This window comes from Anabas testudineus, chromosome 18 (assembly GCF_900324465.2).
Source record: "Anabas testudineus chromosome 18, fAnaTes1.2, whole genome shotgun sequence".
Taxonomy (NCBI): domain Eukaryota; kingdom Metazoa; phylum Chordata; class Actinopteri; order Anabantiformes; family Anabantidae; genus Anabas; species Anabas testudineus.
Window position 1 is genome coordinate 28924753 of NC_046627.1, and position 16879 is coordinate 28941631.

Sequence of the window (16879 nt, forward strand, 5' to 3'; positions counted from 1 at the left end):
GGGGCAAGAGAAGGAAGAGAGTTGAAAGAGGGTGGGATGGAAAGAACAAGAGTCCATGAGACAAGGGACAAAAAAAGAAAACAGAAATAAATTAGACCAAACTGGTGGAACACTCAGTAGCTTTCATAATAAAGTAATGATGAACAATGGAAACTCTGGACTACATTAAGGATCAAAGTCATAATATTAAAAATGGCAAAAGTTTGTTTATTTCTCTAAATACTTTAATTCAAACTACTACTACTACTACTACAAAACCTAGGTGCTAGACTGGTGCTGGTGCTGGTTCAGAGTTGGTTTTACTTGCAAACCTTAATTACAATACATTTCCAGTTTAACAGCTAGTACCAAGAACAACAACAGGCACTAGTCTACAGTGTTTCCTGTTATGTGAGCTAAACACAACTGGTCCAATGCATTTGAGATGCTTGTTGTGCTTGTTATGGACTGCAATCACCCTTGATGGGAAATGTAATTATTTTTATCATATTAACAAGACAAGTTTGATATAATTTAGTTTGGTACAAAAAATCTCAGAGACACTATGTCTAATCACATTCTTACCATTGATGACTTAGTATTGGCCTCAAGTAACACTGTGAGTTATCTTTGATCAGGATATCTCCTTTACTTCATACATCGAAGAATTCTCTAGAACTGCCTTTTTTCACCTGAGAAACATTGTTAAAATTAGGAGCATCCTGTCCCAAAGTGATACTGAAAAACTAGTCCATGCATTTGTTACTTCCAGACTGGAGTATTGTAATTCATTATTAATAGTTTGTCCCAATAACTCATTAAAAAGCCTCCAGTTAATCCAAAATGCTGCAGCCAGAGTTCTGACTGGAATTAGCAAGAGAGATCATATTTCTCCTACGTTAGCTTCTCTCCATTGGCTCCCTGTAAAATCCAGAATTGAATTTAAAATTCTTCTCCTCACTTATAAATCCCTTACTAATCAGGCTCCATCTTATCTTAAAGAACTCATAGTTCCATATTTTCCAAGCAGAACTCTCCGTTCTCAGGCTGCAGGTTTACTTGTGGTTCCTAGAGTTTCCAAATGTAGAATGGGAGGCAGAGCCTTTAGCTTTCAAGCCGCTTTCCTGTGGAACCAGCTCCCACTTCAGGTTCGGGAGGCAGACACCGTCTCTACATTTAAGACTAGACTTAAAACTTGTCTTTTTTATAAAGCTTATAGTTAGAGATGGATCAGGTGACTCTGAACCATCTCTTAGTTATGCTGATATAGGTTAGTCTGCTGGGGGACCTCTACTGATAAACTGAGCTCCTCTCCTCTCTCCTTTCTCCTCTATTCATTCATATTCTACCATTGCATGTCATTAACTTTGTGTCTTCTATCTTTCATAGTTCTGCTTCCTCCTCTCTGTCTCCCTCTCTCTGTACTATATATTTCCAGTCCAGTTACTGATCCTACCAACCTGCCCAATGTTCTTGATGCTTGTTGTTGTCTTTTTTGCCTGCTGTTCTTTTCTCTCTCCTCTTTCCGCTCACCCCAACCGGTCGAGGCAGATGGCCGCCCACCCTGAGCCTGGTTGTGCTGGAGGTTTCTTTCTCTAAAGGGAGTTTTTCCTCTCCACTGATGCCTAGTTCTTGTTGAAGTGGGAGTGTTGAGTTCTCAATATAATTCTTTATACAATTATACTTTGTAAGGTCTTAAACCTTAAACACTGTGAAGTTCCTTGAGATGACTTCTGTTGTGTTGTGGTGCCATACTGCTCTTGAGGTGTTTGGAAAGACACTAAAACCTTGTAACATGTAACTGTACAAAATTTCCCCAAATAAAATTTCATTAATTTAGAATGAATTCAATGTTCATTTTTATGTTTGTCATTTAGCTATCTGTGGTATAACACTGGACTTAAACAAACCTACAGTAAAAATGATAAACTGATTTTTATCCTTAAAAAAAAAAAACAAAAGACAAGTTTTTATTTATTTTTTGGTCAAAATAATTCCAGCTGCTTAGGTAAGTGGATCTTGGTTCTAGACTACCAAAGAGCTGCCACTGGTGTTTCCATGAATGAGAGATAGATCTTTGAATGGGAAATCGCAAAGAACTGGTTCAGAATTAAGCACTGGCTCCAACTCAGGCCTGGAAGTGGCTTGTTGGAGAAGGGGTATTAGTCTATTTCTAAAGAACGCTGTCATATAATTTGTTTTTGTCTCTTTTGCCTAGTTAAACAATTGGAGAAATCTGCTTATTCAGTTTCTGCCAAAGAGTTGGATGAGAAGATCCCTACCTACAGCTGGGAAATGGCTGGCTTAGCTTAGCAAAAGTAACAAACCCTAACAAACCCCTAAAGTAACAAACCTACACACATCCTTAAATCATAATAATGTACACATGAGGTCAGGTTATGCATGTTATATAATACAAGCAAAAGCTACTTATTGATAGACAAGTCTACGTCTTAGTCTAGTCTAAGTTTACCATCAATCTATTAACAAACAATTATGAAAGACCTTTTCAAATTCTCAACAAGCGAGTAGACATCATTTTCAAACTGTATAAATCACACTTTAGTATGACTTCGCTACTCGCATTATAACAGACTTTACTCTATGTGTAGAATTATAGACACAGTTTACTATTATCTTACTATTATCTGTTCATAGGCTTTTAAAACCACAGCAACATAAACAAGCACGTATTAACAGAGTGCCAATAACAGTGTTGACAGCATGTGTGCATGTGTGTGTATAGACAACAGAGTGTATAATTGTGCAGCATTAACAATGCATGACAGGAACTCCACTTCACCGTCTCATGAGCACATGCAATACGATTACACACGGTAACCATAGCAACAGCATGACATCACAGGGCAGCCACGCCCTCAGGGGAAGCCTCGCTCTATTTTTCCACTCCTTCACCAAAAACAATACCCCTCCTTTCTCTTCCCTCCATTCTTTTGCTGTGGCAAAAACAACAGGAAAGATAAATGAGTTGATGTCACACCCTGGGATTGCTCTGTGAACTTTTAGCATGCACACACACATGCACGCAGCCCCAAACTTGCAGGGACGTGTAAAGGCATCAGATATGACACTTTTACAGAATGTGAGTAAGATCTCACGCATAGCCCTAGTTTTATTTTGTTTCTAAAGGAAATTCATGCTTGCAGGAATGTGAGAAGGTATGAAGTATAAAGTGCGAACAAAATGCACAATGTGCAATACTTGAGCCTGAGCAAGTGAGTTTCCCAGCTTTCATTAAAGTCTGAGTGCAAACTTATGTCCATGTCAATGGAATACATCTGAAAGTATTAGAGGTCCATGCATCAGCACAATCTTCTTCTAAATCTATTTCTACTAAACCATTTAGAACCTATGTAGGTTAGTACACATATATCTACCAGGTTACATTAGAACTATCACTCACCTACTCACTCATGGGTAGCCATGCAAACAGCATTGATACTAAAACATTTAACACATTCAATAAACTGTACCTCAGTCTGGCTAGCTGCTTTGTGAAGATCCACTAATATACAATGGTGCTTTCAACAGAATACTAATGCCAGCACAGCAACCCACTGCTCCATCCCCTCCAAATCCACTATAGTATATATTGCTAGCATTATAATTGTGTATGCAAATGATTTCGCAATGATAAGGGCTTTTCCTGCCTTATACTTGTGTGGTACAGCTTCTTATGAGGTCTGGATTGCCTTCAGGTTCACCTTGCTAACCTCCTCCACCCTATCCTTAAAAAAAAAAAAAACTCCTCCGTCTATTTGTGGCACAGGTGATATATTATAATTAGCATTTGAATCACACTTGAATCATTCACAGTAAAAGCCAGCCTGAGGCGTGTTGGGTGTATTTGTGGGAGTTTGGTTTAGCTTCTGTAGTTTGAGGCTTCATTGGTCTTGGTTCCAACAGTCACTTTCACTTTGAAGTACTTCGAGTGCCTAACTCGAAGTACTGCCTCCATGAGCCGTGAGTCACAGCCACTGTTGCTACTACAAGTGCTGTGTACTAATGTTTTCAGAAATCAGGCTGGTTGTTTTTACTGCCAGGACTTTTTACACAAATTAGAACTGAATATGAACAACAGAACATCATATAATGTAGTTCTCGGTCATTACAAACCTATTGTTAGTTGCAACTGTTGTTGTTGAATGAACTTATTTCAGTTAGAGTTTTGTTTGGGAATGTTGCAGCAAACCTTTGCAATGGTTTGAAGCTTTTCATTTGCTCTAGTGGTGCAGGAAGTTTCATGCTGTTAGGATGTGACTAAATGCATCTGTGATGAGCAGGTCTAATCCCTTGTACACTAAACTGAAACTTCAACACTTCACATTTTCCTAAACATTACATAACAATCCAGCTTCCCCACCCTTTTATTCTCTCTTAACACAAATGATTGATATGTTGAACAACCTTTGTCTAACATTTGCACTATTTCACTTTATCAAGCCCTGCCAGGGGTTAGAGGTTGCTAATAAAACAACCACAACAATACAAGCAGGAATGTTTTCTCAGGAAGCGAACGGCATAGTTTCCAGCGGCTGCTACCAGCTTCCCTACGTCCAGTTCAGATGTCTGGCAACCTGAAAGAGATAATGCTCTAAGCTAATGGAGTAAACACCAGCAGAGTGGAAAGTTAAGTGCATGGATGGATGAATGAGCTACACCCAGAAAACAGGGCAATCCCCAAGGGTTCTTTTTTCATGGTCTGATATAAAGTGAGAAATAAAAAATTAAAGGTTCAATTCAAGGTCTTTTTAGTTCTAGAGCACTTCTTAAAGCTCTAACTTTCCAATGAGGAACTACTTCAGAATTACTTATAAATATACATTATTTCTAATAGTTTTTACTACTGTATATTTACTTTACTTTATTTTGCTATGTGGAAAGGTGTTAGTGGTGTATTAGCAGGGTCACAGTTTTTAGTTGTGGGACTTGGTATTAAGTCAAAGTAAGTAAGGGCTTGAGCTTGAAACTAAAGACTTGGCATGAAGCTGTAACAGAAGAAGTTCAGAATAATATATAATGACATGATATCTCAAATGAGACTTGTTGCGAAAGACTTCAAAGTCTCAATTGTCCCTGGAAATGACTTCAGAATTGACTGACTTCTAACTTGAGCTGGACTCTTCATGTCAAACGTCTCTGAAGACATTTCTTTAGACTTTCTTGAAGTTGACTTCCAAATGACTTGAGCAAATTGTGTAAAGACTTGTCCTGATTGACTTGAGTGCAACCTTGTAACCGCTTTTATTTAAGACATGTTCTTTTAAAAAGCCTGGTAAGGATTGTCAGTCATCTAGGTGAAGTTCTTCAGTCTGAAGAAGCTACTTGGTTGAGTAGTGAAATGTTTAGTCCTAACAAGAAGGAAGTCCAGTTACCATGACTCAATATCTACATGTTCTTTCAAACTTGACATGGACTTGTTTTAGATAACTTTGAGACTCATCTTAGACCTGCTTTAGGCAATTTCACACTTGACAAGAATTGATTTAAACACCTTGACATTTGTTTAGGACTTATTTCAGATGGCTTAAAATTGAACTGACTTAACTTCAGCTGACTGGAGACTTAACTAGGACTAATATGTGAGACTCGATCCGAGAGAAAACATATCTTGCAATGAAAAATATAAGTCTAGAAGAGATGGAGACAGAAATCCTCACTCAGAGCCTTGAGTACAGTTCTCTTCAGCTCATCTTGCAATCCTTGTATATTTATACCTTCACTACCAGTTTGGTACATAGACTCCTTTCCTTACTGTATAGTTAGTCCCTTATGCAACTGAGCTCATATGAGCTCAAGTTGGAGCTCATTCATCATTAATAGAGCTAATACTACCTGGAAGCATTACATGCTTTAGAAAGTGACAGCAAACCTAACTTTTATATTATTCATTTTTATTGCAGTACAGCAGCACGATACATACACTGTGTTAAACCAGTAACGCAGAAAAATAAGTGTCTGAGTGTATTACATAAGCGAGCAGACGACAGGAGATGTTCTTTCAGTCTTTCCCTCATCACTAATGGACTGTTAAAGCTGTCTTCCTCTCATCACTTTACTGTAGCTTTCATCTCTTCTATCTTTTGTTCCCCTAGTCCCTCATTCATGTTAAAAGGCAGGGAGAGGTTAAAGAATAAAGAAAGAGCAGGATGTGAAGGTCTGGAAATTGGATTTAGTGCTGACTGAAGTTCACAAATATTGCTCCATTGCAATAATGCATTATTTACTTAGAATAACTTTTTATTTACGTTACTTTACTTATTTACTGCATTCTAGTTTTGTCTATTGAAATAAAGTATAACTAAGTAAAGTTAATCTAAACTGAGAAATAATACACGGGCAATAAACTAGAGTGATTTTAATGTTAGCATCTGCTTACTTCCGTTTGTCTAAGCCTTGATTCAAGTACTGAAGTTAAAAGACTGCCTGTTGCTGTGAGCTCTAATAGTCTGGTTATTTGCCCGAACCACAGAAGGACCTACACAGTACTGAAATACAAAATGGGACGAACTGTTTTGGTCACACTTGTGTTCATAAGGGGAAATTGTCCTACTGAGAATGTAACATTGACTTGTACTGCTTCAATCAGCATGATGATTAGCAGCATTAGAACAAAAAACACCCTGATATTAGAAAACACTGGTTCTTCAATTAAATTCAATATTAACTTAAGAATCCCAAAATGCATGTTGCCACCTTAAAATCTGCAAGTTAAAGCAACAACATGCTACATTTTGGGAGTCAAACTTGTTGCATGAGACCAAAACAAATCCACCCAAATACTGCTGCTGTGTTAAAACCATACATCCACAGTCAAATCAACTTGTTCCTGTTTCCAGATTTCAAGAATTTTCATGTTTCAATGCCATCTCTACATCTGAACAAGATGTAGTTGTTCAATCAACACTGACTTCTTATAGTTTTACTTAGCAAGAACAAATGGTAAATGGTCTTTTCTACCTAACTGGTACTCAAAGCACTTTTACACTGTTTCTCATTCACCCATTTGCACACAAACATGCACACACTGATGCCAGTGCTGCCATGCAGCTGGTCTGACTCACTTGGGACAATTTGGGGTTCAGTATCTTGCCCGAGGACACTTATAACAGAAGGATTAAAGAATCAAACCTCGGATCCAATGATTGGAGGGTCATGCTCTACCTCCTGAGTCACAACTGCCCACAAAAACAAGGTATAGACTCTTTCTGTATTTGCCATTTACTGCAAATGTGTTAGAATCCACCTAAAACCTTGACACAAACGCAACTAAATGTTATGTTATATTATTTTGAAACCATTATATTTCCATGACAACAGAGGGTGTGTGTTCACCCTGAGCATGGGCCTCAGTGTATGAGATCACGCAGCTGGTAATTAGTCTTTTATTCCCAAGAGTTGAGGAGAAGTAAATGTGTTGGGCTCCATGGCTGCAACAAGATAAAACTTCCATGAATGACTAATAGATTGATAGTTTGGGGGTCATTTATTTAATTAACAACAAGAGCCAGTGGCACAAAGATGTAACTTTAGAAAAAGAAAATTATTACTAAATAGTCACAGTCAAAAGCAGTGCTAATGGCAACAACAGCGCCTCTCTGCTTGCCAGTATGTAGTAGGTATAAAGGTTAGAATGTAGTAGGTACATGATTAAGACACTTTTCCAATGTTGAAATACAGAAGATTTCACAGGAAACTGATTACTTCCATCTCTGAAGGCTTATCTCATGCACTGGGAAGCCACTTACATAATATGATTGCACTCAGAGGCACTTAGAGGAATTTAGTGTGTTGTTGAATCTGTTTCCTCTGCACTGGAGAATCTTGTAAGTCCCTTCTGCCTTTCCTTAAATTCAACATGTAGACTTGAACACGCTTAAAATAATTATGGTGTGTCTGTTTTACGTCATGTACAAACAAGGCCTTAGTCAGTGTTTGGAAATGATCCAAGTAATCTAGGTGTAAGTGAGTAAATGTCAAACCTAAATCCATGGTAGGAACCCATAGGAGTTATATACAAAACTGAAAAATGTCAAAAGCTGGCATTTGAGATTTGTACTATTGTTAATTTTTTTATTAAATCTGCACTGACCAACGTTTAACATGCAGAATTAATCAAATGAATGTGTAACGTGAAAAAGGTTGGTTTTGATGATAAACCTGCAAAAATAATTCTGCACAACATTTTGGTCCAGATCAGCTTTTAAGCCCAGTTTAGTATTTTTCTTCTCAATGTTTTGGTTTTACAGCACACAACTCTGTGGTTCTGGTTTACTTTCACTGTTTTCTATATCTCATTGTCAACAACATCGGAAAAGAGCTATGATAAACGCAATGTACACTCCATACATACTGTTAAATTTAGTGACTACATGGTCAAGAATATGCCACATTTAGCACACATTATTCCACACAGTTAAAAGGACACTGGATATTAAACTTATATTTAGTGGTCTGCCAGAAGCATGACTCCAAAGCTAATGTTGCTGCTAATGTCTAGCAATGTTGTTGATCTGTTGAATGTGTAACTAGGTAATAGTGCTAATTATCAACTTTACAAGGCTGTAATAAAATAAATTTTACAATGGCGTGGAGTTGTTCTCTATCAATGTAGATTTGATTTTAAAAAATTTGCATTCTTTAGTGTGGCCCTGAGAGCTCAGTGCACTGTGACACACAGCTGCATACAAATTAATTCAATTTGCATGTGGACAAATGTAATTTAGCTTAATCCAACAGATCAGCCAAGAGCCTATTCTTTATAAAATACAGGGTCAGATCTGAGGAAGTCTGTTCAGTGTGTGTTTGTCAGTGTGCATAGAAAATACTGTGTCTTTTTGAACAAACTACAACCCCAGAGATTTTATTTAGCGACACAACACAGTGTCATATATAATGTATACTGTATGTGTTGTGTCCTTTCATGTGTATGACCTTGACTCTACCTCATGTTTCATAATGTCCCTCGCTGTGCAAGTGTGTGAGTGTGGGCATGAATATGGCTAAATATACATGTGCTATGTGCTTTCTGTGACCTTGAGTGCAGCTCTTGTTTTATGTACAATGATCTGTCATTCGTGTGTATGTGTGTGAGGAGGGGGTGTTGTCATTCCCCAGTCAGTGACCTTGACTGTTCAGTTTCAGCCTGCTGGCATCAATTTGACCACTTATGAGACAAAAAAAAATCAAGGTCGATCCCTCTGACAAATGGATATACTGTGGTCCAGGTTCTACAATGGAATGAATTGCAAACAGACATATAATGAGGCAATATGCAAAATAGGTGTAAGTCACAATAAAGCTTACAGAAAATTGTTGTTGACCTTATTAACTCAAGATGTTCAGGTATACAGCCATAGAGGGGTGTGGCTGTAAAATTATTGAAAGGTCCAGTATTGCGGAAAATTGATCTTTGAGATGGATTAAGTGATGGCGGGGGTATTCCTGTACTGTACGATCTTTTGTCTTTAGTCTTTTTAGTGATAAATGTGTGAAATCAGATATGCAATTCCACATTAAAGTTTGTTGATCTCTTTCAAGTTTTACAGTACAGATGTTCATGTCCAGTTCACTGATGTGATGCTGTCTGCTCATTCAGAGTTGGTTATCAGCATGTCTGTGTTGCCCTGCCTGTAAAACCTAACCCAGCTGACGTGTGTGAAATAGCAATGCCAAATTAAAGCCAGACAAAGAAAAAGTGAAAAATCAGGCAATTTGCACACTATTTTCCCATATGCTCATTATGACATGTACTCTACGTAACTCCTTTCAAGTGTAAACATATGCGCTCCTTTCCCCCAATGCATGTGTGGATGAGGTCAGCACCCCTGGCTCAGTGACGAACACACATCCTCCCCCCTGACCCTGTTCTGGTCAGCCTGCTTCCAAGAAAGAGACAATCCAATAGCCAACACCCTACTAAGAACATCACAACCATCTGCTTTGGTAACACCACTGATCAGAACCTCAACATGTGGCCGAGCACAGTCTATTTACCAAGCTGACTTCCAGGAAGAAGCACTGTCAAGCTGGGAGGTTCTACAAAAACGATGCAATTCATAAATCTGTCAAAACCTCAGAGGAAGCCCGGCTGTAGAAAATAGAGTCATTGACTTTGCTTAAGAATCTAAAAGAACAATAGAATAGTAGATCAGTTTCCCTCCTTCTTGATTTTGTGAACAATAGGAACTTCAACTCAAGTCCGACTTATTCGTCTGGTCTGTTGCTTTCAAACATATCACATTGATTTTATCAGTGTACTCATAAAACCGAAGAGGTTTAAACTTTCTATCATTTTTTGGCAGCGCTAGCAAGCATTCCAAAAATATGCTCGGATGGACACGATCACGCTGTCCAAGATTTCGACAGTCAGACCAACTACTATAAACATAGAGATAGATATGATATGGGAAAAAAAGTTTGAAACAAGCAAGAATGATGGAGCTACTCTAGACTGTACAGCAGTTAACCTCACAAGTCTGATTGTTCCACAAAGAGGTTACATGGTAGGTACCATTCATGTACGCTATTACTGAGCAGGAGCATCAGCAGAAAATTCCTATTTGGGTGCTCTTGGAGTGGCCAGTGGTTCTTAAGATAGTGTCACACATCTTTGACCTTCTATAATAACATTTCTAATAATTGATACGTGATAATTCCTATTGAGGAATTCTTGTGGACAGGCAGCTGCATTTAAGGACCTCTTAATGGCTTTTTAGAACATCTTACAGTCTTTATTCAGTCCTGGTTCAAGGCTGGTCTTCAGCATCTCATGTGATTCACTCTATCTACCATCTACCTCTACTGCACTGCTTGAAGTACTTATATCCTAGCTAGTTCATTTAGTAAAGAATGAAACTCTTTATTTCAGGGTTGTGGGTTTGAGCCCCACATTGGGCAATGTGTTTTTGTTTGGCCTGTTTGTAGAGCAGTCATCCATAAACCCCAGGGTTGGTAGTTTGATTAAACATCCTGTTTAGACTTCTTGCTGTTTAACCATTGTAAGTGTTTCCTGTGGCTCTAAATTGTGCTTTGACAAACCTCTCTTCTTCCTGAGATCAAGCAGTGACACATTTGTTGAATGAGGATCTTGACAAGGAGGATCTTGAAATGAAAATCTTTTCCCCTTTTATGATTTTTTAAATATCAAGAATTTAGAGATGTAAATGTTCCCTGAAATCCTACGTAATATGCCAAGGCAGAGATTAACCATATTTTAAAGTGGAAAGCTTGTATATTTTTATTGTTTTTCCCAAAAGAACTGGATGTGGTATTGAGAGACATTCTGGCTTTGCAGATCTATTCCATGAATAAACTGTTCTCGTGGCTTTATGCAGAGGCAGCTGGGAGTGTGATAAAAGATACCACTCCTTCATTTGTGACTTTGGTGTGTGTATGACAAAAAAGGAGAGTGTGTGTGACACTGTTCTAGCTTTTACACTCTACATTTATCAAGTTTCATGCTGGCTTACTGACATTAAGGTGTGGCTGCATATTTTCACATTTCGATAATTCCCCGCTGTATTCAAATGCTATTTGGATGATGTGACGGATATTCGTGAAAGCAAAAACAAATTAACCAGGCCATTTTGTCTGTAGCTCTCTGCTATTGATGGTGTCTCAGTGTCAGTTTAAAGGCGTCTGAAAAGCAGACATAACAGGATATACAGAGACAGGCACAGTTGGTACCTAAATAAAACACACTTCCTCAACCACACAGCTCAGTGCTGACGGCAGCTACCATGAAAACACCAATTAGTGCTCATCAAATGCTCCAGTGCTTGAAGTTGCAGGGTGGGATTGTTTTGGACTGTTGGAAATGGAAGACAACTGGACAAACGCCGTCTGCTAATGAAGTCCATGTATTATGATTTAAAGTTCTAGAGCAGAGCCTGTGGTGAGACTGTTGAAAATAGTTGAACATGCAATAATTTGAGTAAATGTTGACATTTGAACCTACGTGATAAGGCTCTAAAGAGTGCCAAAAATATCTGTTCATCTATCTCTTGACTTATGAGATATTTCTGTAAAAAAACAAAACAATTCTGAATGTTTTTAATAGCAAAATGACACCCTTTTCTTTTCTGTAAAAACAATTAAATATTAGTGATGAGTTATTTTGAACGCATGCATCTAATGCATTTTGGGAGAACTAACTAACTCATCTCATCGGATGAAGTACAACCACACTTGATAGCTTACGTGTGTCAAAGCATCTTTAGATAAATTACCTAAGGCACAGGGGGCTGGAGGGGCACTGCATTTTATTTTCTACTGTTATTAGTCCACAACCAGCTTTAAATGGGGACAGTTACAGAAGCTAACAGTAATTCATATCCATCCAGTGCTCCTGTGTGCGTGGTGTTACACATGACTAGCTGAGTGTTGATGGTTCCACACTCCTGACCTGGCGCTGTTCGCTTACTGGCCAACACCCAGGCTGGTTGTAATTGGCATTAATACAACAATACACTCAGAGGTCGTGGGCTAGATTCTCTTCCAAGCTTATCTCGATAGCCTTGACAGAGAAAAGACAGACATTGGGGGAGCATGTGTTTCCTGTTTATTAATCTAACAGGAAGATTTTATACCTGATTCTATCATCGTCTGACATCCATAAAGAATGAGCTCAAAGAATCATTTCTATGTGAGCACTATGTTGAACTTGGCTGCTGACATTGCATCTTCTTTTTTCCTTTGATGTTCAGTTTTGACCTGGAGCTACAGTAACCTGATCCCCACTCACTTTGCTATGGTTTATTTTATTTCCATGCCTGAGACTGACTTTCAGATTCCTGTCAGTTCACATCTAGGCGTTTTAACAGCAAACTGTCCAACCCAACTCTCCACCCGGCCCTTGCAATGCTAGTTAATCAGTGCATTTAATAACCCCTATTAGTCCAATCCAATTAAAGGCGCCATTCTCTGAATTTATGGACAGCACGAATGGCCAGGCGTTTCTGTGTGAACTGGGTAGAGTGAGCAGCAACATAGCTCTCTGACTGTGGTATTAATACATCACATGAATGGTATTAACTTAGCTAGCCCCACATGTGGTAATTAAGGTCTTTTGAAAGCAAGCCAAACTACTTCCCCAGTCAACAAAACATGCTCTCCGCTCCTAATCATGACCTCAAGTAATATGTAAGTAAATGCAAAATAATGACTGATGATATTGAGCATTAACATCTGATGAATTTGTCAGTATGCATAACCTGAGGCATTTAATCACCACAATATCTTTTTAAGTTAAACATAAATGGAACCAACTCAGCTTAGTTCAAAAGGCACGAGAGACTCATTCCTCAATAGCTGAAGTAGTAGTAAATTCCTGTTTCTTAATAATTCCTTTAATAATTTCTATTTTTAATGCTGCTATTGACAAGGACACTAGTCATACATTTTCAAATTGTATGTATACCTATACTGTACTTTAAGTGAAATCTGTACCACAATTCCAAAAACACTGTTTGGATGAGCTTTGACTTTTGTTTTACAGTTGGCCAATTGATCACAAATTACAAGCAATAGTGTAGCTATTATGTTACAGTAGTTTTTCAAAGGCAAGTAACATTCTGCATTATCTTGGAAAAGCCTAATAGATGCAGATTAATGCTACTCGTGGAGAAGTATTAACGTAACATTATGATTATTATTAAGCTGTTGTAGTATCAGCATGATTTTAATAGGTTAATGCTGCTCCTGGGGCATGCACGGTGTTCAACAAGCATTTATCATGTCACCTAAATCCTGGTCTAGTATATTTAGTAACGTTGCTCTCAATGCTGTAAACAGGGGAAGGGCTGATTCAATATACTAACTACTACTTAGTAGTTGGGACTATTTAGTGTTTAAAAGATCAAAACATTTTACCAATGATCCTTATTCTTGACTCAAATAGTAGTTTGACTAAAAAGAGAAGACTTGGGTCAATGTACTTGCTTTTCCAAAGCTTTTAACAACACTTTGTGGTTAAAATGTCCAGCGTAAGCAAGTTACTGCAAAAGTAATTTGTCAACACAAAACATTAAATTTTAATTTTAGATCACTATGATTTGTCTAGCTTCTTCACAGACAAATCATAAGTACAGGTACAGTGAGTAAAACCCTTTACAATTATGAGTAAAGGGCCTTAAAGTTGTAATCAGGCATAGTAAATGGGTACATGTACAAAACATCTCATCACTGGGGATGGCTATACATAAGCAATACTGGGCAGGGATCAGCATGGGAAAGATGCAACCACATTCTCAGTGCCTGCACCATTAACTTAGAGCGTTATTGTTACTGTTAGAAATAACAACGCCAAAACTCTCAAAGTAAGGTCCAAGTTGCAATAAAGTATAATTATCCTTAAGGCTCAAATAAGCTGTTTCCAGTTGAGGTATCGCCCACTTTTTAACACATCACAAGACTGCACACACTGTTTCATCCATTGCTCACAGAGTTAAAGATGGAGGAGGAAGAGGATCGGTGTGCAGGCAGAGAGTTTGAGGGTCAGTGTGAGATCACAGACAATAAACTCCATGAAGCTGTCGAGTCAACACCGGAGAGACCCCACTGGTAGCCTAGCAACCAGATTGTGTGTTCACATCAACAATGGTGTGACTCAGGGCACATGCTGAAAGTTTGGGCTGGGAGGGGTACAAACACACCCTCCTATAAAGTGCAGTCACATGCGAAGAAGTTAGAAAAAAAGAAAACACCCACAAACATAGAACACACTCAGATTTCAAGAATCTAACACGTCTAGCCCCTCAGCCAGGAATAAACACACACTAACCCCCTCTCACACACAATGTAACACTCAATGTAATTGGTTAGATCTGACCAACCCATCACTATTGGCTTTCCTCCTGCTGCTGAATGATCAGTAACAACTTAATTACAGATGACTTAACAATAATAGAGCCTCAATCCTGGTAACAAAGGTATGTTAAAGTGATCCCAGCTTCTTGTTGGAAACAGCAGAGAGGCATGGTTACCCAAGAAACTGACAAAGCGAACTTCTTCTGAACACCCTTGAAAAAATAGATGATGCTAGCATTTTGATAATATTGCCAGTTTGCAAACTACTGTATTAAGTACTAATATGCTGGCTAGCTGGGAACATCATTCACATTAACTTTCAATACCCTTTACTTACTGTGACTAATTTGGAAGGTTGAAGCCAAGTCTTCCTTTAAATTTTTCAATATGCTTTTTTTTTTACAGAGGATGGCGAATTTTTTTGCTGCTTACAATGAAATCATCTCTTGGAGGGATCTCTCAAAGGCCTATTCTGACAAGAGGAATAATTGCACCAAGTAAAAAATCTTTCAGTGTTCATGTGGACACCTCTCTCCTCTCATCTCTGTGTTTCAGCTCATTTTTCCTTAACTTAATGGTTCTGACTTTGGTAATGCGGACATAAGTATTGCGTATTGCTTATAAGTATCTAAGCAATACATTTGGTTGTCCAATGTATATGTGATGCCCATATTAAATAAAACAATTCTGATTCTGATATGCTAAAATCTATTCACTAACATCTCTGTATTATACATTCCTTTTTTGACTTCTACAGGACCAAAGTAGTCTCTTGTGTATTATTTATTATGTTTATTTTTATGTGATATGTTTGCCTATCCATTGAATTCACAAAGAGTACTTGTAGGGTGACAGTGCAAAGGGTAGAGGTGAGATCTGAATGTTACATACCTTTACAGACAAAGCACTTGATATGGAAGTGTTTGTTCTGAACTCGGAGTGCCTCCCCCTTGCAGGGCTTCCCACAGTTCTGACAGGGGATTGGTCCCCCTCCTCCTTGCTTCTGTTTCTGCTGCTCCAGAGAGCTGTGGACAGCCTGCTGCTGAAACACTGCCGGAAACAGACATAGACAGGGACAAAACTATTTTAGATTTTCTTCTGGTACATATGGAAAAGTAGTGGATACTGTGTAGGCATAGACAAGAATGCACTCTAGCAATAATCAATATAAGTCTGGCGAGTACTGTATCTACCAAACAACTTTTGATACCACCTGTATTGTTTCCATCGTGTGTTTGGTTGCGTGCAAGTCATATCCCACAGCCCATCCCACTTTACTGTACCACAACCCCTAATATTTCTTAAGGGCTCAGGGCTTAGAGTGAAGCTGACACATTCTAAATGGACAGTTGCATTAGTAATATCTGAACACCATGCAACCCACAAAAAAAGAGTATCACAGGTAAAGTGTACAGGCATTTGCCATTAAAATGATATAAATTATTTTAAAAACAGCTTGTAGGAAGCTTTAATCCAAAAATATCTGCATCAGTTCAGCAACACTTTCATTCACTATAAAGGTATGTCTAATGTGTCACTATTGTAAAAAAGCATGGCTTTAATCCAAAAATAACCAATAATCATTCAGAGTGTCACATCAAAAAAAACAGTATTCTTGTTTTGTTTTTTGGGGTGTTTTTTTGTTGTTGACTGGCACAAATACTTGATTCTAAGACCCTGGATTTTCTTATATTCAGTCATATTCCTTAATATGGCCCCTAACTTTACACTTAAACACACTGTAAACCTACACTGTAAAATTGATAAGCTTGTCCCTGTAAGGTAGGGAGTCCACACAATGTCAGTATGAAACTGAAGTAATGATGTAACTTTGAAGGTTCCCAATTAATTAAAAAACACCTTCCTTTGTTCCACACATGAAGGAAGCAGAGTGCCATCTCTCCATCCTACACCTAACACCTTTTCATCATAACCCTGGCAGAGTATGCTCAAATAGTGATAGGCCTTTAAGCATTGACTGGGACATCAGCTGAATAAATGGTCCTTTGTGTTGTCAGGAAACCTTCGTGTTGTCAGACCGGTTTCATCAGGCCTCCATGGTTACTGGTAA

The 16879-nt window shown here is 38.3% G+C and overlaps 1 protein-coding gene across 9 annotated transcripts in view; it reads right to left on the minus strand.

The window, feature by feature from the left end:
• The window catches only part of ablim2 (actin binding LIM protein family, member 2), a 74412-nt gene that overhangs the window by 33879 nt on the left and 23654 nt on the right, over positions 1-16879 (minus strand). For all 9 annotated transcript variants that reach the window (XM_026352815.2, XM_026352822.2, XM_026352819.2 and 6 more), the window contains exon 2: positions 15700-15858. In XM_026352815.2, the coding sequence (XP_026208600.1) occupies positions 15700-15858 (159 nt within the window). The remainder of the gene's footprint in view (positions 1-15699; positions 15859-16879) is intronic.